Consider the following 23264-nt stretch of genomic DNA (forward strand, 5'->3'; position numbering starts at 1 on the left):
GGGCCTCCAATAATAAAATCACTGGTAGCACTTTACTTACCCGTTTGGGGCCGCTAAAAATCTTTCTGGTATTTTCCTTTGATTTATCTCCTTGTTTATTTGTGGGCTTCTTCACACTTTCAGGCACACCAGTCAAGTCCTCTGTAAAATCCAAGTTTTCTGAAATGGTAATCAAAATTAGCTAGCATTCTAACATTTCTAATTATCTACCAGACAACCTGAGAAGATTTCTTTGTGTACTGTGGGGAGAAAAGACTAAAGGGATAAAAGCACCACACACAGTTGACAAAATACTCCTAATGACATTAAGTCTAATCTCCCATTCTCACCCCCTGCTTGTCTCCTCTAAATGAAATCATAAACCTGGTTGCTGTGTATGTAGATTTTGTGTAAATGGAAAAATCAAAACCTTCCTATTAATTTCTGTTCTTCAGAGCTCACAGAATTTATGGGCTATCTGTAGACACTAACACTAGTTTAAACACACACATGCATACACTGATAGAAAATATCAGGTAGTATCCACCTTTAACATTTTTCTAGAATTTAAGTTTGCTGAATTTAAGCTTTCAAAGAATGCCTGCTTACAAATCTACACAGAAGTTCAATAAGAGGACATTTAAAGATCAAAAAATAGGATAGCTTTCCTTGGCAAAGTATGTTAGACTTAGTACAATGTAGAGCAGTAATTTGTGGGTCTTCACACAAAACTAACCAAAAATTCAGATTACTTTCCTCATGGTTACATTTATTTTCTAACCTAAAGAAAAAAGTAAAACTGAACGACTCTTCCCTATCCCAACCCTTAAAAATGTTTTGCACATACTATAACAGAGAAAAAGTAGATCTTGAGGTGAAGGCAAAAGATAGGTCTTCAGGTTTCCTGGGTTCTTACGTTGGCTTCAGTCTCCAGAAAACAGACTAACCTTTTGCATACCTCTACGCTTATCTCTAAACCAGGAAAATGTACCTGTTAAGGATGATGTTCTACCTTAGGGGGCAATGAGCTCATGTCAACGGAAGAGGAACAACGCAGAAAAGGAGGATGAAAATGGTTGCACAACTCAAAGAATGTAATCAATGTCACTGAATTGTACATGTAGAAACTTGGATTGGTGTACATTTTTGCTGTGTATATTCTCAACAACAATACAAATTATTTTTAAAAAATGTTTCGTACATTATATGAAGACCCAAACTCCAACTTGAGTATTACAACACATGGTCTCTAATTTTTAGACGTTATTTGGTAACAACTTCAAGTTTTCTAAAGGGAGCCTAATGATTTCATGAGTTTGAACCCACCCAGTGGCTCCGTAGGAGAAAGACCTGGTGTTCTGCTCCTGTAAAGATTACAGCCTAGGAAAATCCTACTGGACAATTCCACTATGTCACCTGAAGTCGCTATAAGTCGAAAATAGACTCGATGGCACCCAACAACAATTTCATGGGCTCCCTAGGTGGCACGAATGGTTAAGCACGCATTTACTATCCGAAGAGTTGGCAGTTCAAACCCACCTGGAGGTCTCTCGGAAGACAGGCCTGACGATCTGTTTCCAAAAGGTCACAGGCTTGAAAACCCCATAAGCAGTGCTACTCTGCACACATGGGGTCACCATGAGTCGGAATCAACTGGACAGCAACTAACAATAATGATTTCATATTTTAAAGTTTAAAAAGTTACATTACCCCAAGATGTAAATTTCAGCCACAGATTTTCAATGGCAGATCAGGATAACTTATTTCAAGGTTAGCACAAGTGCTATTAAGTAAACTGCAGCAGGACAGGAACCAAGTATGGTATAGTGTCACTCATCATCCTCAAGAAAGCAACTATAAAGCTGTTCTGGCCAGCCAGGTCTTAGGTGACCAGCAAGGCTGCTGCAGGCTTCAGTTCTCCAGAAGGGATTCAAGGAGACATTGGATGAATTCTGACAATATCCTTAATTTTTTTTTTTTTTTTCGGGGGGGGGGAGGGGGGGGTGTGCCCTAAGGACTTGTGTGTCATCAAGTTGATTCCGACTCACAGCGATCCTACAGACCAGAGTAGAACTGCCCCATAGAGTTTCCTAGGCTATAATCTTCAAGGGAGCAGAACGCCTGGTGTTTTCTCCTGCAGAACTGCTGGTTGGTTCGAACCACCAACCTTTCGATTAGCAGCGGAGTGCTTAACCATTACACCACCAGGGCTCTTTCCCTTGTCACTACTTTTATACAATTCTAGTTTTGAAGGTAATATTAATTTTAATCTAGCAAAAGTATTTTTAGAGCAAATAAAGCAAGACAGGAGGCAGACTCAAGTATGACTTATACTCTACCGAGAATCTACATTTAAGATTATTGTAATTCTAATCACCGTAATGACACCTTTTCTTCAACATTAACAGGACAAGTTATATTTAACAACTGATACAGATGAACGGAGGCTTCCCCATATTCTTTTTCATTCAACAGTCAATCCACTTCATAAAGCCCTAGTCAGATAATAATTATAGCATAGCTAACCTATTTCTTCTGTTTGTCTCTCACAGTGGAGACTATGAACTCTTTTGAGGGCCTCTAGTCATTTCTGGTTCTACCATCTTAAGAGTCAAACTAAATTTTCACTGTTTAGAGTGAACGAATACTTAACTAGCACTTTTCAATTTTACTCGATCAATTTAAGAGGATTTGAAAATTTCTAAAATGTTTATTAGTTGAGTAGTTTTGAGCCAACCATAAAGAATTTTTAATAATTTTCTATTACAGTTGATTTTGTTACTTGTTGTAGCTACATCCTATAAAGTCCTAGCAAACGCTGAATGAATGAATATCAAACCAGCTGGTTCCACCTCAGCTGGGAATTTTTTGCGACTCTGCCCATGCCTATGAATGACCATGAAAGTACTGTATTTTTAGCAAATAGGCAGAACATGGAATCTGCAAATAATGAGGACTAACAGTGTTTCTCACTTTCATAACCTTTTAAGAACTAGTTCTCAATGTCCAAAACCTATTCTTATGTCTCCATTGCATTTGGATTTCAAAAGTTGAACGATCAAGATGTTTGGTATCCCTGAAGCCATATTTGCACACTTTAACATTCTCAAGTGTTAAAGAATTAAAAAAGAAATATGAGAAGACTCCTCAATCTTCAAATTGGTTTCTTACAACTCGAGATCTAATCACTAACATTTAAAAGGTCGTACCTTTAGTTCTAAACAGGTACTTCTATTAAAATTAAATATAACAGGCTAAAATTGAGTTTCTAGGTGGCAACTAGGTAGCTGTTGATTTAAGCCTGAAAAAACACACCTGTTTACTATAATTAAAAAAATAAAAACTTACCTGCATTATTGGTATTAGACTGACTGTCCTGGGAATTATCACTGCTTTCTGGGGGAGGTTGAAAGGAGGGTGATGGAGCTGTTTTAGTTCTTTTTTTGCTTTTCTTTCTTTCCACTTGACAGTCATCATCTTCATCATCTTCACTTTCACTGAGATCATCAAAGCCAAAATATTTAATTTTGTAATTGGAACTTCCAGAACCTCCTTCATCACCTCCTGTCTCATCATGATCTTCAAAACCAAAAAACTCAAGTTTAACATCCTTTTTGGATTTAGTATTACTAGGTCGAAATCTAGTAGTGGTCTTAGAAGTTGCAATATCTGCCTTTTTTCTTAGACGGCCAGCTTCTCCCAAATCTGCAGGAGTTGATGCAGTGAATTCATCCATGCTTCGTTCCATAGTATCCTGTATGGTGACATTACAAACTGACAAGCAAGACGGATGTAGAACAGTGTAATCTCTAGTCCGTCCAACAGTCCCTCTAAAACTGGTCCCACAGCTTACACCACCTTTCTTTGCCTGATTCAGGCCATCTTTACTTGATTCACTGTTTGCTTTGGCTAAGGCCTGACTAGTGCCATCCATTAGCTTATCAAAATTTGATGCTCCTTGTGAAGATTTTGCTTTATTGGCCCTACAGTACGTCCTACAGTTACTTGGCCTAAGAACACTTTGCACAATGTCTTCCTCAATGGCTTCATTTAGATTTTCCAACCTCTTTTTAAAATCCTCATCCTTCATCTCCAAAAGAGGATCACTATCCAAACTTAATATACAATCTTCTGACCTGTTATCTTCGAAATCATTATCCCATTCATACAAACCAGTTCTTACAGATCCCTTAATCTGAGATGTTTCTGATGGGGATTCTGACCTTTTCCCAACCTGGGAGTTCCAAGCATCATTTGTTTCCTTGACTTCATCAGGTTTGTATCCAGAAGTCACTGTAGTTTCTGCACTGGGTTTCTTACTACTGTCTTCAGCATTTTTATAAATATGGTGAATATTCTTTTCATGCTCTTCACTAAAATTTTCCACTTTACCTACAAAAATGAAAAATACTTAAGTCAAAGGATAAAAGCAGGAACAAAATCAACATCAAAGTTAACTAACACAGCTAATGGCTAATAATATAAAACCAATTAATCTTGAAATAATTGCAACAATCTTAAATTGTGACGAAATTAATCCTTATATCTGACATTCCCCCCTCTACCATTTCAGCATATAACTCTCATGTCTTCTAGTGACAACCTTTCCCCAGGCATCCAAGTCCCTTCAAGTTGTTGCCTTAAACTTCCCCCAAGAAATTTCAGCACTGCTAAGGAACTCCATCAATTCAGAACGACATGTAAATAACTCAGCCAAACCTTCTCAGGGTCATGGGTTTTTCACATAAACAGGCCTAAATTAAAAACTATTCCAAAGAACCTAAACCATTCTAAAGGAGCCCTGGTGGTGCGGTAGTTAAGTGCTTGGCTGCTAATCGAAAGGTCGGCAGTTCAAACCTAGCAGCCGCTCCAAAGGAGAAAGACTGGGCAGTCTGCTTCCCGTAAAGATTTACAGCCTTGGAAACCCTATGGGGCAGTTGTACTCTGTCCTACAGGATCACCAGCAGTCGGAACTGACTCTATGGTACTGTTTTTTTGTGGGTTTTTTTTTTTTAAACCAGTATAACAAACAAACATTCAGGCAGCGTTCGCATTCATCTGGGGTAGCGCTTCCCGTAAGGCATGCCAGCTTTGTCTAGCATGGATCTGTCCCCGTGCACAGGTTTCTCTAGCTATTTCTGCCTTCCTTTCTCTTAATCCCAAAAGCCATATATAACTCCAAAGAACTTTTTTTTTTTAACAGTGGCTCCAGTGCCTAAGATTAAATGGCTACAGTGGATATGCATATGACCCACCAGTAAGCCTTAAACTGACTATTCAGTTTGTACACGGGGAATTCATTTTTGTTGTCTTAAACTTTTATCCTTCAAAAACTTTTTTTCATCTTTCCGAATGTGATTTTGTTGATACTCTATAACAAAATATGTCACCATTTGAAAGATTTGCATAATTCATGAATTATTATTTTCTAAATGACCAAACGTATGTTACAAAGCATGCATAGTAAAAAGATTCATTCAAATAATAAAAGAAACCAATAGATTTTAATGTAACAGTATGCAACAGTAATATAACAGGTTCACTGGTATAGTTTTAGAGTCCATAAGAATAGAGAAGGGAATATGATTTAAGCTAGTATTACGATTAATCACCCCTGCACTTAGTGGCAGAAAAACATTGGTAAAATGTTTACCCCTATGCCAAGCAATAAAAGTACTAAAAGATGTACCTATATTTAAGAAAAATATATATAACTCTCAATTAACAATCAAATACAGGTGAGAGTTATGCTTTATACAGATTCACTGTACAACTTTAATGCTACTCAGTAGGTTAAAATATAATCTAAGCTAAATCTGTATTTACTTACCTTGAGAAAGCATGTAATTTATAAACAAGGATTAAAAAAAAAAAAAAAAAACCGCTGCCATCGAGTCGATTCCGACTCATAGCAACCATATAGGACAAAGTAGAATTACCCCAAAGGGTTTCTGAGGAGGAGCTGGTGGATTCAAACTGCTAACCTTTTCGTTAACAGCCGAGCTCTTAACCACTGTGTCACTCAGGCGCCAAACAAGGGATATCGGTTTTATTTTTAGGTATTTCCCAACTGTTACTTCTCATACTCTCAGCAGTACTAATCACTAACCATAAGATACTGAAAAGCTTAAGATTAAAAGTTGACTCTGGTATTTGACACCTTAAACAGGACAGAAGCAAAATCAAGTCTGAAACCAAACCTGAGAAAAAGATACCAATGCTTTCATAACAAGTGGAAACAGCAATGGCAGCTGGGCCTAGATATGTGTTGCCCTGGGTTAAGTAGCTCTGTAGACCTCAGGTAAAATCCCTAACTTCTGGGAGTATTCCTGACAGCTTCAATTTCCTCACCTATTCAACAGCGAAGACACCAACATAATCTGAGGGAATTATTGGAAATAAATGACTATGGAAATGCTTAGTAAATGCTTGGTACGCTTAGCTACATAAAAGTCTGTAAGATGCCATTAAATGTTATATACTACATCATATCTTACAGTTGTATAGCATTCCACTGTCTTCATATAACAAAATTCAATTAGGCTGCTTGCAATTGTTTTATATATTAAACATCCTCCTGATCAAAAAAAACCCAAGAGTATGACAATTAACTTTATTCCAAAACAAAACCAAGTCAATTCTGACTCACAGTGACTCTATATACCCTTAAGTAATAAACTTTATTACTCATGTTTAAAAAATTACTTCAAGTTTTACTTAATTGACCCCATTTTCCCTAAAATCTGAGAGTGTATTATGTTGTGCTTGTGTTTCAGCCTAAAAGGATAATACGAGTTACTGTTCATATCAATAGCTGCCTTTCATATGATAAGTAAGTATCTAACATTGTTGTGAGCTTATCTTGTAAATTTGTTTCAAACAGAAACAGTAATAAAGAATATCACAGGAAGACCCTCAATGAGATGGGATGACACAGTGCTTGCAACAGCGGGCTCAAACAGCAACAACTGTGAGGATGGTGCAGGACTGGGCAGTGTTTCCTTCTGTTATATATGGAGTGGCTATGAATCGGAACTGACTCAACAGCACCTAACAACATAGAAAGAAGTATTCTCACTAAAGGAATTTTATCATTAGCAAACATAATCGATCCATTTATTCAACTATGTAGCATAAACAACACTACAAGTCAACTACTATTAAAGTACACTGAACAGATAAAAGATGATAATATACTTAAAGATACTTTGCAGGTTATACAGCATCATACAAATGCAAATTATCAAAACTATTACAACTTCACCAAAATACAGAACATATTTTTAGTAACCTGTAAGACTTTTCTTAGCTGAATCTAACCTATAAGCTCATCAATACCTTAAGTCTTGTGTACACCAGCTTTATGCAAGGAATCCAAAACCACATTCTAGAGCCTAATGTTCTTCCTCAAGCTAAAGGGTGAAGGCTGGATCTACAGATCTTAGTGCAAGACTTAGCCCAGCACCATTTGTAATTAGGCACGCCTCATTTTATTGTGCTTCACTTTACTGTGCTTTGCAGGATTTTTTTCTTTTTTTCAAACAAATTCAAGGTTTGTGGCAACCCTGCGCCAAGGAAGTCTATTGGTGCCATTTTTCCAACAGCATGTGCTCACTTCATGTCTCTGTGTCACATTTTGGTAATTCCTGCAATATTTCAAACTTTTTCATTATTACTGTATCTGTTATGGTCATCTGTGATCAGTGATCTTTGATGTTACTCCTGCAATTGTTTCTGGGTGCCACAAACTGTGCCCACATAAGATGGCTGACTGCTCCACCAACAAGCTGTTCCCTGTCTCTCCCCCTCTCTTTAGGCCTCCCTATTCCCTGAGATACAATATTGAAATTAGGGCAATTAATAACCCTACAGTGACCTCTAAGTATTCAAGTGACAGGAAGATTTGCATGTCTCACTTTAAATCAAAAGCTAGAGATGATTAAGTTTAGTGAAGAAGGCATGTTGAAAAAGCCGAGACAGGCTGAAAGCTAGGCCTCTTGTGCCAAACAGTTAGCCAAGCTGTGAATGCAAAGGAAAAGTTCTTGAAGGAAATTAAAAGTGCTACTCCAGCGAACACATGAAAGATAAGAAATCGAAACAGCCAATATGAAGAAAGTTTTAGTGGTCCGGATAGAAAAATCAAACCAGCCACAACATTCCCTTAAGCCAAAGCCTAATCCAGAGCAAGGCCCTAACTCTCTTCAATTCTATGAGGGCTGAGAGAGGTGAGGAAGTTGCAGAAGACAAGTTTAACACTAGCAGAGGTCAGTTCATGAGGTTTCAGGAAAGAAGCCATCTCCATAACACAGCAGCGCAAGGTGAAAGCAGCAAGTGCTGATGTAGAAGCTGCAGCAAGTTATCCAGAATATCTTGCTAAGATAATTGATGAAGCTGGCTATACTAAATAACAGATTTTCAACGTAGACGAAACAGCCTTAGATATTGGAAGAAGACGCCATCTAGGACTTCCACAGCTAGAGAGAAGTCAATGCCTGGCTTCAAAGTTTCAAAGGACAGACTGATTCTCTTTTTGGGGGCTAACGCAGCTGGTGACTTTAAACTGAAACCAATGTTCATCTACCATACCAAAAATCCTAGGGCCCTTAAGAATTATGCTAAATCTACTCTGCCTGTGCTCTATAAATAAACCAACAAAGCCTGCATGACAGTACATCTATTTACAACATGGTTTACTGAATATCTTAAGCCCACTGTTGAGAGCTACTGCTCAGAAAAAAAGATTCCTTTCAAAATATTACTGCTCACTGATAATGCACCTGGTCACCCAAGAGCTCTGAAGGAGATGTACAAGGAGATTAATGTTGTTTTCATGCCTGCTAATATAACATCCATGCTGCAGCCTATGGATCAAGGAGTAATTTCAACTTTCAAGTCTTATTATTTAAGAAATACATTTTGTAAGGACGTAGCTGCCATAGATAGTGATTCTTCTGACGGATCTGGGCAAAGTAAACTGAAAACCTTCTAAAAGGATTCATCATTCTAGATGCCATTAAGAACATTAGTGATTCATGGAAGGAGATAAAAATACCAACACTAACAGGAGTTTGGAAGAAGGTGATTCCAAGCCTCATGGATGACTCTGCTTCAAGACTTCACTGGAGAAAGTAACTGCAGATGTGGTGGAAACAGCAAGAGAACGAGAATTAGAAGTGGAGCCTGAAGAGATTACTGCACTGCTGCAACCTCATGATAAAACTTTTAACATATGAGGAGTTGTTTCTTATGGATGAGCAAAGGAAGTGGTTTCTTGAGATAGAATCTAGCACTAGCAAAGATGATGCAAATACTGTTGAAATGACAACAAAGGATTTAGAATATCACATAAACTTAGTTGATACAGCAATGGCAGGGTATGAGAGGGCTGACTCCAATTTTTAAAGAAGTTCTACCGTGGGTAAAATGCTATCAAACAGCATCGCATGGTACAAAGAACTCTTTCGTGAAAGGAAGTCAACCAATGCAGCAAACCTCACTGTTGTCTTATATTTACAAATTGCCGATGTTGGAGGCGGGGCCAAGATGGCAGAGTAGTCAGAAGCTTCCTGTGGTCTCTCTTACAACAAAGACCCCCCCCCAAAAAAAAAAAATCGATTGTATAGGACAATCTAGGAGCCCTGAACATCAAAGGCAAAGTTGAAGAATTGGACTGAGTGGCAGAGGGAAGGAGAGATGGTTTGGAAGCAGCGAGGCGTTGCCAGACCTGACCTGGCGGGAACCGGCACCCTGAAGGCAGGATCAGCAGGTGTGCATAGTGAGGCAAGAAGTGGTGTTCAGGATGCATTTGACACACTGGGAGAGACCAAGTGGCAGAGTCTACTCAAGCCTTCAGAGCCAGTGAAAAGCGGTGCTCAATCGACGAAAGCTAAGTACATGCATCTAACCCATCACGTGGATCAAAAAACACCCCATTTGGGAAGAACCTCTCTCCCAGTTACCTGCCTCCTCCCCGCTCTGCACTGGGTCCTGGGCTAGCTTCAGCGATTGCCGCATCCCTTGGGCCGGAATTAGGACCCATCACGTGCCCTGAGCCACTCTCCTGGCCATGGAGCGGGAACAAATTAACAAACAGAGAGAAAAATAATCTGCAAGCTTCCATAAGCTGGGAACTCAGGGCAGCCACAGCTCCTTTGCCTATGCATAGGCGTAAGGGGTCCAGTGACTCTGAATGCCTTTTACCCCTGCATACACCTGTGTGGGCCCATTTCAACAGTGTAGGTTCTCATTAGCACAATACAACAGGGTATGTACCTGAAGTCTAACTTCAACTGTATCAGCTATATGGTGGAATGGCAGGTTTGTCACATTTGACACCGCTCCGACCATTAAGCAGGGTCCTCATCTACTCACATCAGGGGCCTGACGACTGGTGGCTCCACCCACGCCACCAAGCCACCTGCGACAGGGGTCCAAGAATAAGTGGTGCTTTCCTGTCCTTACAGCCAACAGCACTGGGTGCTCATAGTCCAGCTGCAAAACCTACACACTCTAGGCAACAGGGACATGCTTTCCTCCCAGACACTCAGGGGCAGCCGTCAGCCCCCTGCCTTGCTAAGCGCGCGACACCCTACTGCAGCCAAATACCTGTGCCTACTCCAGTCACCCCTGCCAGTCCAGGACTGTACTTGAGAGCCTGCACCATACACTTTGTGACTAATGACCTGGACACATGAGCTGAATCCATACAAGAAAAGTAAATGGACTCCTGGGTTCACATACCTAGTAACAGATCTAACCATCTGCTGACAGGACGTTAGAGCTTCAAAGGCACCAATAATCGAACTAGCTCACACGAGCGCCCTATTTGGGCATACCAAACCAAAACAAAACAAGAAGCTAGGACACAGTAAGCAAACATAAAATAAATAAATGTAATACATTATTGGCGGCTCAGAGACAACAGTCAATATAAAATCACATAAAGAGGCAGACCATGATGGCTTCAGCAAGTTCCCCAAACAAAGAATCAAGAAATCTTTGGGAGGAAGAGAACTTCTTGGAATTACCAGAGATAGAATATAGAAGATTAATATACAGAACTCTTCAACAGATCAGGAAGGAAATCTTGTAAAACCCAGAACAAGCCAAGGAACACAAAGACAAAGCGGCGGAGGAACTTAAGAAGATTATAGAAAAGCATAATGACAAATTTGACAGGCTGCAAGAATCCAGAGACAGCAATCAGAAATCCAGAAGATCAACAATAAAATTTCAGAATTAGACAACTCAACAGAAAATCACAGGAGCAGAATTGAGGCAATGGAAGTCAGAATTAGTGAGACTGAAGATAAAGCACTTGACAGGGACTTATTTAAGAAAAAAATCAGATAAAAGAATTTAAAAAAATGAAGAAACCATAAGAATTTTGTGGGACTCTATTAAGAGGAAAAACCTACGAGTGACTGAAGTACCAGAAAGGGGGGGATAACAGAAAATAGAGAATAGCTGAAGATTTGTTGGCAGAAAACTTCCTTGACGTCATTAAAGATGAGAAGACAGCTATCCAAGATGCTCACTGAACCCCACATAAGGTAGATCCCAAAAGAAAAGTCACCAAGACATAATCAAACTTGCCAAAAACCAAAGACAAACAGAGAATTTAAAGAGCAGCAAGGGATAAATGAAAGTCATCTACAAAGGAGAGTCAGTAAGACTAAGCTCAGACTACTCAGCAGGAACCATACAGGCAAGAAAGCAATGGGATGACATATACAAAGCCTTGAAGAAAAAAAATTGCCAGCCAAGAATTATATATCCAGCAGAACTGTCTCTCCAAGAATTATCTTAGGTAAAGGGAAGGACGGCACACACTACAGGGGAAATCAGCACAACTGGACTAAACTAAGTTTAGGGAATTTGCAAAAACCAAACCAAGATTACAAGAAATACTAAAGGGAGTCCTCTGGTTAGAAAATCAGTAACATCAGAGAACAACCCAAGACTAGAACACAAGACAGAGCAACCAGATACCAACCCAGAAAGGGAAGTCACAAAAATAAATCAAACCTAAAACACTGAAAATAGGGAAACAGAGATGTCAATACGTAGAAGATGACAATATTAAAACAAAAAAAAGAGAGTTGAAAAAAATGTAGTCATAGACCTTTCATATGGAAAGGAAGTCAAGGCAATATAAAGAAACAAAAGACCAGCTTAAACCTAGAAAAACAGAGGTAAATATTAAGGTAACCACAAAGGAAACTAATAATCTTACACATCAAGAAAAAAACAAAAACAAGAAAACGACTCAACAAATACAAAATCAAAAACGATGAAAAAGATGAAAAAAAATACATAAAGAAAAACAACTCAGCACAGAAAATTAAGTGGAACAAAGAAACTGTCAACACAAAAAAAAGACATCAAAATGACAGCACTAAACTCATACCTATCAATAATGACGATGAATGTAAGTGGACTAAATGCACCAATAAAGAGAGAGTGGCTGAATGGATTAAAAAAACATGATCCATCTATATGCTGCCTACAAGAGACACACCTGAGACTTAAAGACAGAAGAAACTAAAACTCACAGCATGGAAAAAAATGTATCAAGCAAACAACACTCAAAAAAGAGCAGGAGTGGCAATATTAATCTCTGACAAAACAGACTTTAAAGTAAAATCCACCACAAAGGATAAGGAAGGACACTGTGCAATGATTAAAGGGTCGATACACCAGGAGGACATAAGCAAATAAATATTTACACATCAACAACACGGCTCAAAATGCATAAAACAAAACTCTAACAGCACTAAAAAGAGAGAGACAGCTCCACAATAATAGTAGGAGACGTCAACACACCACTTTCGGTGAAGGACAGAACATCCAGAAAGAAGCTCCATAAAGACACAGAAGATCTGAATGCCACAATCAACCAACTTGATCTCCAGACATACATAGAACAATAGAGCCAAGTGTACTTTCTTTACCAATGGACATGGACCATTCTCCAGAATAGACCACATATTAGGCCATAAAGCTAGCCTTAACGGAATCCAAAGCACTGAAATATTACAAAGCATCTTTCCTGACCATAAAACCATAAAAGTAAAAATCAATAACAAAAAAAGCAAGGAAAAAAAATCAAACACATGGAAACTGAAGAACAAATTGCTCAAAAGCTACTGGGTTATAGAAGAAATTAATGACGGAATAAAGAAATTCACAGCATCAAGTAAGAATGAAAACACATTCTACCAGAACCTTTAGGACACAGCAAAAGCAGTGCTCAGAGTCAGTTTATAGCAATAAATGCACACATCCAAGAAGAAGAAAGGGCCAAAATCAAAACATTAACCCTACAACTCCAAAAAATAGCGAGAGCAGCAAAAGAAGCCCCCGGGCAATGTAAGAAAGCAAACAAAAATTAGAGCAGAATTAAATGAAATAGAGAACAGAAAAACAATTGAAAAAGTTAACAAGACCAAAAGCTGGTTCTTTGAAAAAGATCAACAAAATCGATCAACCACTGGCCAAACTGACAAAAGAAAAACAGGAAAGGAAGCAAATAACATGAATAAGAAATGAGATGGGCAATATCACAACAGACCCAACTGAAATTAACATAACAGAATATTATGAAAAATTGAAACCTAGAGGAAATGGACAAATTTCTAGAAACATGCTATCTACCTAAACTAACACAAACAGACACAGAACAACTACATAAACCTATATAACAAAAGAAGAAATTGAAAAGGTAATTTAAAAACCCCTAGCAAAAAAAAAAAAAAAAAAAAAGCCCTGGCCCAGATGGTTTCACTGGAGAATTCTACCAAATTTTCAGAGAAGAGTTGTAACACCACTACTACTAAAGGAATTTCAGAGCACAGAAAAAGACAGAATACTCCCAAACTCATTCTATGAAGTTAGCACAGTCCCGATACCAAAACCAGGTAAAGACACCACAAAAAAAGAAAATTACAGACCAGTATCCCTCATGAACATTGACACGAAAGTCCTCAACAAAATTCTAACCAATAGAATTCAACAACGTATCAAAAAAATAATTCACCATGATCAAGTGGGATTTATACCAGGTATGCGGCGATGGTTCAACATTAGAAAAACAATCAATGTAATCTATCACATAAATAAAACAAAAGACAAGAACCACATGATCTTATCAATCAGTGCAGAAAAGGCACTTGACAAAGTCCAACACCCATTCATGATAAAATTCTCAACAACATAGGAATAGAAGGGAAATTCCTCAACATAAATTAAGGGCATTTATACAAAGTCAACAGCCAACATCATCCTAAATGGAGAGAGTCAGAAAGCATTCCCCTTGAGAATGAGAACCAGACAAGGAAGCCCTCTATCACCACTCTTACTCAACATTGTGCTGGAGGGCCTAGCCAGAGCAATTAGACTAGAAAAAGAAATGAAGGGCATCTAGATTGGTAAGGAAGAAGTAAAAGTATCGCTATTTGCAGATGATATGATCTCATACACAGAAAACCCCCAAAGAACCCACGTGAAAATTACTGGAACTAATAGAAGATTTCAGCAAAGTATCGGGATACAAGATAAACATCCAAAAATCAACTGGATTCCTCTACACCAACAAAGAGAACTTCGAAGAGGAATCACCAAGTCAATACCATTTACAAGCCTCCAAGAAGATAAAATACTTAGGAATAGATCTAACCAGAGATGTAAAAGATCTATACAATGAAAACTACAAGACACTACTGCCAGAAACCAAAAGAGACCTGCATAAATAGAAAAACATACCTTGCTCATGGATAGGAACACTCAACATTGTGAAAATGTCAATTCTACCCAAAGTGATCTACAGATACAATGCAATCCCGATCCAAATTCCAACAGCATTTTCTAATGAGATGGAGAAACAAATCACCAAATTCATAAGGAAAGGGAAGAGGTCCCGGGTAAGTAAAGCATTACTGAAGAAGAACAAAAAAGGGGGAAGCCTCACACTACCTGATTTTAGAACCTATTATACTGCCACGATAGTCAAAACAGTGTGGTACTGGTACAACAACATATACAGAGACCAGTGGGACAGAATTAAGAATGCAGACATAAATTCATCCACCTACGAGCAGCTGATATTTGACAAAGGCCCAAAATCCATTAATTGGAGAAAAGACAGTCTCTTTAACAAATGATGCTGGCATAACTGGATATCTATCTGCAAAAAAACTGAAACAAGACCCATACCTCACACTATGCACAAAAACCAACTCAAAATGGATCAAAGACTTAAATATAAAATCGAAAACAATAAAGATCATAGAAGAAAAAATAGGGACAATGCTAGGAGCCCTAATACATAGCATAAACAGAATAGAAACCATAAGTAACAATGCACAAACACAAGAAGAGAAACTAGATAACTGGGAGCTCCTAAAAATCAAACACTTATGCTCATCAAAAGACTTCACCAAAAGAGTAAAAAGACATCGTACAGACTGGGAAAAAAAATCTGGCTACAACAAATCTGATTAGCGTCTAATCTCTAAAATCTACAAGATACTGCAAAACCTCAGCAACAAAAAGACAATCCAATTAAACCATGGGCAAAGGATATGAACAGGCACTTCACCGAAGACATTCAGGTGGCTAACAGACACATGAGGAAATGCTCACGATCATTAGCCATTAGAGAAATGCAAATTAAAACTACAATGAGATACCATCTCACCCCAACAAGGCTTGTATTAATCCAAAAAACACAAAACAATAAATGCTGGAGAGGTTGCGGAGAGACTGGAACACTTATACACTGTTGATGGGAATGTAAAATGGTACAACCAATTTGGAAATCGATTTGGTGCTTCCTTAAAAAGCTAGAAACAGAAGTACCATCAGATCCAGCAATCCCACTCCTTGGAATATATCCTACAGAAATAAGAGTGTCACATGAATACATATATGCACACCTATGTTCACTGCAGCAGTGTTCACCAATACCAAAAAGATGGAAACAACTTAGGTGCCCATCAACAGACGAATGGATAAACAAATTATGGTATATTCACACAATGGAATAGTACACAACGATAAAGAATGATCAATCTCCGAAGCATCTCATAACATGGATGAATCTGGAAGGCATTATGGTGAGTGAAATTAGTCAGTCACAAAAGGACAAATATTGTAGGAGACCACTATTATAAAAACTCAAGAAAAGGTTTAAACACAGAAGAAAACATTCTTTGATGGTTATGAGGGTGGGGAGGGAGGGAGAGGGGTATTCACTAACTAAACAGTAGATAAGAATTATCTTAGGTGAAGGGAAGGACAAACACAATACAGGTGAAGTCAGCATGACTGGACTAAACCAAAAGCTAAGAAGTTTCCTGAATACAACCAAACACTTTGAGGGACAGAGTAGCAGAGGCAAGGGTCTGGGGACCATGGTTTCAGGGGACATCTAAGTCAACCGGCCTAACAAAATTGACTAAGAAAATGTTCTGTATCCCACTCTGGTGAGTGGCATCTGGGGTCTTAAAAGCTAGCAAGCGGCCATCTAAAACCATCAATTGGTCCCAACCCACCTGGAGCAAAGGAGAATGAAGAACACCAAAGACACAAAGAAAATATTAGCCCAAGAGACAGAAAAGGCCACATAAACCAGAGACTCCATCAGCCTGAGACCAGAAGAACTAGATGGTGCCTGGCTACCACCAATGATCGTCCTGATAGGGAATACAACAGACAGTCCCTGATGCAGCAGGAGAAAAGTGGGCTGCAGAACTCAAATTCCAGTAAAAAGATCAGACTTAATTAATGGTCTGACTGAGACTGGAGGGACCCCGGAAGACATGGTCTCTGGACTCTGTTAGCCCAGAACTGAAACCATTCCCAAAGCCAACTCTTCAGACATAGATTAGACTGGACTATAAGACATAAAATGATGCTCGTAAAGACAGTGCTTCTTAGCTCAAGTAGACACATGAGACTAAGTGGGCAGCTCCCATCTGGAGGTGAGATGGGAATACAAAAACGGACAGGAGCTGGCTGAATGGACATGGGACATCCAGGGTGGAAAGGGGTAGTGCGCATTACAGGGAGAGGAACTCGGATCACGTAACAATGTGTGTATAAATTTTCGTATGAGAAACTAAGCTGAACTGTAAACTTTCACTTAAAGCACAATTTAAAAAATAAAAAAAACCCAAAAAACTGCCACAGCTACCCCAAACCTTCAGCAACCACCCATCTGATTAATAAGCAGCCTTAAACATCAAGGCAAGACCCTACACCAGTAAAAAGATTACTACTCTCTCAAGGCTCTGAGGACAGTCAGCATTTTTTAGCAATAAAGTATCTTTTAATTAAGATACACATACTGTTTTTTTAGACATAATGTTATTGCACACTTAACGGACTACCAAACCAAACCAAAAACCAAACCTGTTGCCGTCGAGTCAATTCCAACTCACAGTGATTCTAGAGGACAGATTAGAACTGCCCCATAGTTTCCAAGGAGCACCTGGTGGATTCTAACTGCCCACCTTTTGGTTAGCAGCCGTAGCTCTTAACCACTATGCCACCAGGTCAACATAACTTTGATATGCACTGGAAAACCAACAAATCTGCATGACTCACTTTACTGCGATAATTCACTTTATTGCAGTGGTCTGGAACCAAACCTGCAGTATCTCCAAGGTATGCCTGTAAATGCCTTTGTATTTTAATTTTTAGCATCACTAGACTGATGCTAAATCTTCCATATATTAAGTAGCATTTAAGGGAGGAAATTCAGCATATTGAAGACTATATGGAATTTAAGAGTTTTAGAGGCACAGGGTTGAACTATAGCTAAGCCAATAACTAGATGTGTGAAAAACTGGCAAGGCATATAACTTCTATAAGCCTCATTTTACTTATCTGAAAAACAAAGAGCAACTTTAACTCGTTATTCCTTTAAGGATTCTTAATGTTGTAAGAAAATAGATCAATCCCTTAAAAATAAAAACACTAACAATATCAGTACTTGCAACAGCATGAGTATGCACAGTTTTATAAAGAACTGAGTGCTAAAATAAACAGGTAGGATGATTTAAGGCTTCCTTGAGTGAAGTCAATTCTTGTAAATAAAACCCTAACTTCTTTAAAAAGTGGAGAGGAAGGTATGATTTGGGATCTATGGATGGGTTCTGCAATCTTGTGAAACTGCATTAAAAAAAAAGTTCACACATTTTTCAGGGAGAGCATCTACAGTTTTACTAAGTTTTCAAACACTCTAAGAACTTACTTTCTAAAAATTGGTTTAAAAGACAAGAGAAGGAGCAAAATATATACAAGAATTAAGTGTATGCTGAGTGTAGAATTTCAAATCTACGTGAAAGATGGGTAATGAAGGGTATCAGAATATCTGGGGAAAAACAAAGTTCTCTGTATCAAACATGAAAATATATTCTAGGTGAATCAAAGACTTAAATATGAAAAACAAAACCAGATATGCATTATACAGAAATTTTTTAAGTAGATTACCCTGGACTGGTACAATTCTTTCTCAGTATGACACAAAAACCATAATTAATAATCATCTACATAAAATGTAAAATTTCACTATGCCCAAAAAATGTAAGTCAAAAAGAAACGAAATATGAAAAATAAATTTGCAAGCGCGACATCATTAGTCTTTAGAGAAGATGCATATCAAAACTACAATAAGACACAACTTCACACCCACTGTTGCTGTGTGCCGTCAAGTCGATTCCGACTCACAGTGACCCTTTAGGACACAGAACTGCCCTTTCCTAGGCTGAAATCTTTACAGGAGCAGATCTCCAGGTCTTTCTCCCACAGAGCCACCAAGTGGGTTCAAACCGCCAACCTTTCAGTTTGCAGCTGAGTGCTTAATGATTACACCACCAGGGCTCCTTCTTCACACCCATTACGATGACTATTACCAGAAAATCAGAAAATAACTAGTGTTGTCCAGGATGTGGAGAACCCCTGTGCACCACTGGTGGCAATGTAAAATGGTGCCGCCGCTGTGGAAAACAGTTTGGTGGTTCCTCAAAAAGTTAAATATGAACTACTGTACAAGCCAACAATTCCACTCCTGGTTATGTACCCACACACAGCATTCTACCTGCCTCCCTGCATACACCATAACTCAGGTCTTGAACACCAACAGGACAGACCTCCCTGGGGTTCAGTTCAGGTCATCTATTCCCTGTGCCAGTCAGTGTTAAGGACTACTAACTGAGGCTGCTGTGTGCTAACAAATAGGCATCTTGAATGGAGGCTAAACTCACAGACATTAAACTACCAGGGGGACTCCGATAGCAACAGGGTAGACATCCCTGGGAGTCCATTCAGAGCGCACCCCTCTTCCCCAGTAACTGTCAGCTGCTGGACTGATACAAACTCCTACAGAAGGTTCCCTACAGCAGAGCCAAGAGGAGGGTCACCTAAGTGGAGACTGCTCCCCTGAACCATCACAGAGCCACTAGGGCTCTGAAACCAACAAGACAGATCTCTGGGAAGTCCTTCTAGGGACTGCCAGCCCCTCCTCCTGAAACAGAGAGAAGTCTTCCACTGCTTCCCCTGAATGCCAGCTCAGATATAATCAACCCCCACAGAATAGGAAAAGAAACCTTTGGCAAAACTGGAGGCTAACACTTAACCCTCACTGGGTGCGGGTTTTTGACTGAAAACCAGGTTGCAGAGACAGTGAAGGGAGTAATAACCAGATAGAGAGGACTGAAACTCCTGGTGGGGAGACTGATCAGTGCATGATAACTCGCCTGAGTGGCGGTACCTGCTCGTGGTCAGCTTGACCACAGCATGTTCGCTGGTGTGTCTGGGAGACGCTGAAAGTTCAAAAACTGAGATCTGGAACTTTCAAATCCTAATTAAACCAGAAAGGGAAAGGAAGCTGTAAACTCTGCCTGCCTAACAATTTTTAGCAGAAGGTAGTGCAAGTAAAAACACCAAATACTGGGTAAAACTGAGAAAATTAACACCCTCAAAAATTCCAATGTCCCAGCAAAAAATAACAAGACACATAAAGAGAAACAATGGCTGATTCAAGTGAACATGACAAAGGGAGTTTAAAGCACATCTACGCAAGACTGAACAATAAAAAGAACAGAAAAATATAACGCAGCAATGTTCAATATAAAGAGAGTTAAGGGAAAACACAAAGCTAAAAGAAATAAGGAATGCAATGCGAGAACAAAATGGGGATCTAAAAAAGGATAAAAAGAAACCAAACAGAACTATTACAAATGAAAGGGGCAATAACTGAAATGAAAACAGAATGGAGGAATTTAACAACAGACTTAATCAGGCAGAGAAATCAGCAAAAGAGGATAAAACCAAAACCAAAACCAAACCCGTTGCTGCTGAGTCGATTCCAACTCACAGTGACCCTATAGGACAGACTAGAACTGCCCCAGAGGGTCTCCAAGGAGCAGCCAGTAGATTCAAACTGTCAATCTTTCGGTTAGCAGCCTGAGCTCATAACCAAAGACGGTAAGATATTCAAAATTACAGAGGCTGAAGAGCAGTAAGTACAGAGGCTCAAGAAGACTGAGTATGGTTTAATGGAATTATGGGACAACATCAAGAGACCTAATATACACATCATGAAGTCAAGAATGAAATGAGAGAAAAGGACAGAAAGAATATGTGAAGAAATAATGACAAAAAATTTCCCAAATCTGACAAAAGAGATGAATCTACAAATCCAAGAAGCTCAAAGAACCCCAAGCAGGATAAACTCAAAGAGATCTAAACCAAGACACTTCACAGTCATGCTCTCAAAAACTCACTGTAAGAAAATCCTGAAAGCAATAAGAGAAAAAACGGCCACATACAAATAATCCCAAGTAATATTAAATTCCAATCTCTCCTCAGAAACACTGGAGACCAGAAGACAATGGAATGATATATTTGGAAGGCTGAAAGGGGAAGAAAAAAAAACTGTCAGCCAAGAATACTATACCCAGCAAAACTGTCCTTCAAGAACAAGGGTAAAATTAAAACATTCCCATACAAGTAGAAGCTGAGAGAGTTCACATCTACCAGGATGCCCTATAAAAACTACTAATAAAGAGTTCAACAGATGGAAGGAACAGATGCTGGAAAATAATTCAAAGCCATACATAAAAAGAAAGATCCCTAATAAAGAGAACTGCATGAACAAGTACAAGCATAGAAATAAGGTACCCATGCTTGAGAATTCTAATTGTTTTGTCCCTCATGCTTTTTAATGACAAACGTATAAAAAGCAAGGATAAAATTATGTGACATGGCACTTGAAATACAAAGACATAATTAGTGATAACAAAACGGGGGTGGGGTGGGGAGTGAGAAATAGTAATGGTATAGAATTCTTGTATGTTATTGAAATTAAATTGGTACCAACATACTCTAGAATGTTATAAACACAAGCTGTTACGTGTTACATGTAATATTAATGGTAACCACCAAGACAATATCTTAAAAACATACGCAAAAGGAAAGGGAAGCAAAATGGCTTACAATAAAGAAAACACAACAGCAAGAAGTAATAAACAATAAGACAAAGAAGGCTTATGACACACAAAAACCCAATAACAAAATGGCAGAACTCACTCACTTCTTATCGGTAATCACAGTGAATGTAAATGAGCTAAATGCTCCAATCAAAACACAGAGAGCAGCAGAATGGATTAAAGAACGTGATACAACTATACACTGTTTACAAGAGACACAATGTTATAGACTGAACTGTGTCCCCCAAAAATGTTTGTCAACTTGGCTAGGCCATGAGTCCCCGTACTGTGTGGTTGTACTCCATTTTGTGATCTACTTTAACTATCCCATGTGTTGTAAATCCTACCCTCTATGACGTTATCGAGGCAGGATAAGATGCAGTTATGTGATTGAGGCAGGACTCAATCTACTGGATTAGATTGTATCTTGAGTCAATCTCTTTTGAGATATAAAAAAGAAAAGTGAGCAAACAGGAGCGGGACCTCCTACCATCAAGAAAGAAGATCCAGGGGCAGAGATCATCCTTTGGACCAGGGGAAAAATGATGCCAAGACCTTCCCCAAGAGCCGACAGAGAGAGAAAGCCTTCCCCTGGCTTTCTAAAAAGATATAATTAGGGCCATGAATTCAGCCTTCTAGCCTCCTAGACTGTGAGAGAATAAATTTGTTTGTTAAAGCTATCACTTGTGGTATTTCTGTTATAGCAGTGCTAGATAAGACACACCTTAGACCCTAGGACATAAATAGGTTCTTAGTGAAAGAATGGAAAAAATACTCCATGCAAATAATAACCAAAAGAGAGTTGGGGTGGCAATCTTACTATCACACAAAACAGATTTTAAGACAAGATTTACTGGTAGAGATAAAGATGGATGTTATATAGTGACAAAAGGGTCAATTCATGAAGAAGATTTAACGATCGTAACTATATATGCACCCATCAGAGCACCTAAATATATAAAGCGAACACTGATAGAATTGAAGGAAGAAATAGATAGCACTACAATAATAGCTGGGAGACTTCAATACAGCACTTTCATTACAGAACATCTAGAGAGAAGAGCAACAAGGAACAGAGGATCTGAATAACACTATAAACCAACTAGACTTAACAGACATATACCAACACTTCACCCAAAAACAGCAAAGTATCCATTCTACTCCAGTGCACACGGATCATTATCCAGGACAGACCACATTTTAGGTCACAAAGCAAGTCTTGATACATTTAAAAAGATGGAACTCATACCCACAAAGTATTTTCTCTGACCACAATGGAGTGAAGACATAAATCAGTAACAAAAAAAAAAAAGGAAAATACACCAATATGTGAAAATTAAACAACACACTATTAAACTACCAATGAGTCAAAGAAGAAATCAAAAGAAAAATCACAAATCTCTTAGTCAAATGAAAATAAAAGCGCAACATACCAAAACTTACGGGATGCAGCAAAGGCAATAATCATAGGGAAACTTATAGCAATAAATGTCTACATACAAAAAAAGATCTCAAATTAAACAGCCTAACAGACAACTTGAGGAACTAGAAGAGCAAACTAAGCCTAAACCTACCAGAATAACAAAGATCAGAGCAGAAATAAATAAAACGGAAAAACAGCATCAACAAAACCAGAAGTTTGTTCTTGGAAAAGATCAATAAAATTGATAAACCTTTAGCTAGACTGACAAAAAGAGAAATGACACAAATAACCAAAATAAGAAATAAAAGGAGGACATTATGACCAACCGGAAAGAAATTAAAGGGAATTACGACAGAATATTCTGAACA

General features: G+C 38.6%; 1 protein-coding gene across 7 annotated transcripts in view; it reads right to left on the reverse strand.

Moving 5' to 3' along the window:
• The window catches only part of WAPL (WAPL cohesin release factor), a 94857-nt gene that overhangs the window by 60247 nt on the left and 11346 nt on the right, over nucleotides 1-23264 (reverse strand). For 6 of the 7 annotated variants that reach the window (XR_002825590.1, XM_023740414.1, XM_023740412.1 and 3 more), the window contains exons 3-4: nucleotides 3328-4371; nucleotides 41-159 (exon numbers count right to left, since the gene is read on the reverse strand). Coding sequence is in view for 6 of the 7 variants with exons in the window: in XM_023740414.1 (XP_023596182.1) it covers nucleotides 41-159; nucleotides 3328-4371 (1163 nt within the window). In the remaining variant the exon portion in view is untranslated. The remainder of the gene's footprint in view (nucleotides 1-40; nucleotides 160-3327; nucleotides 4372-23264) is intronic. The other variant, XM_023740415.1, reaches the window with a different exon arrangement.

This window comes from Trichechus manatus, unplaced genomic scaffold (assembly GCF_000243295.1).
Source record: "Trichechus manatus latirostris isolate Lorelei unplaced genomic scaffold, TriManLat1.0 scaffold00155, whole genome shotgun sequence".
Lineage (NCBI taxonomy): Eukaryota > Metazoa > Chordata > Mammalia > Sirenia > Trichechidae > Trichechus > Trichechus manatus.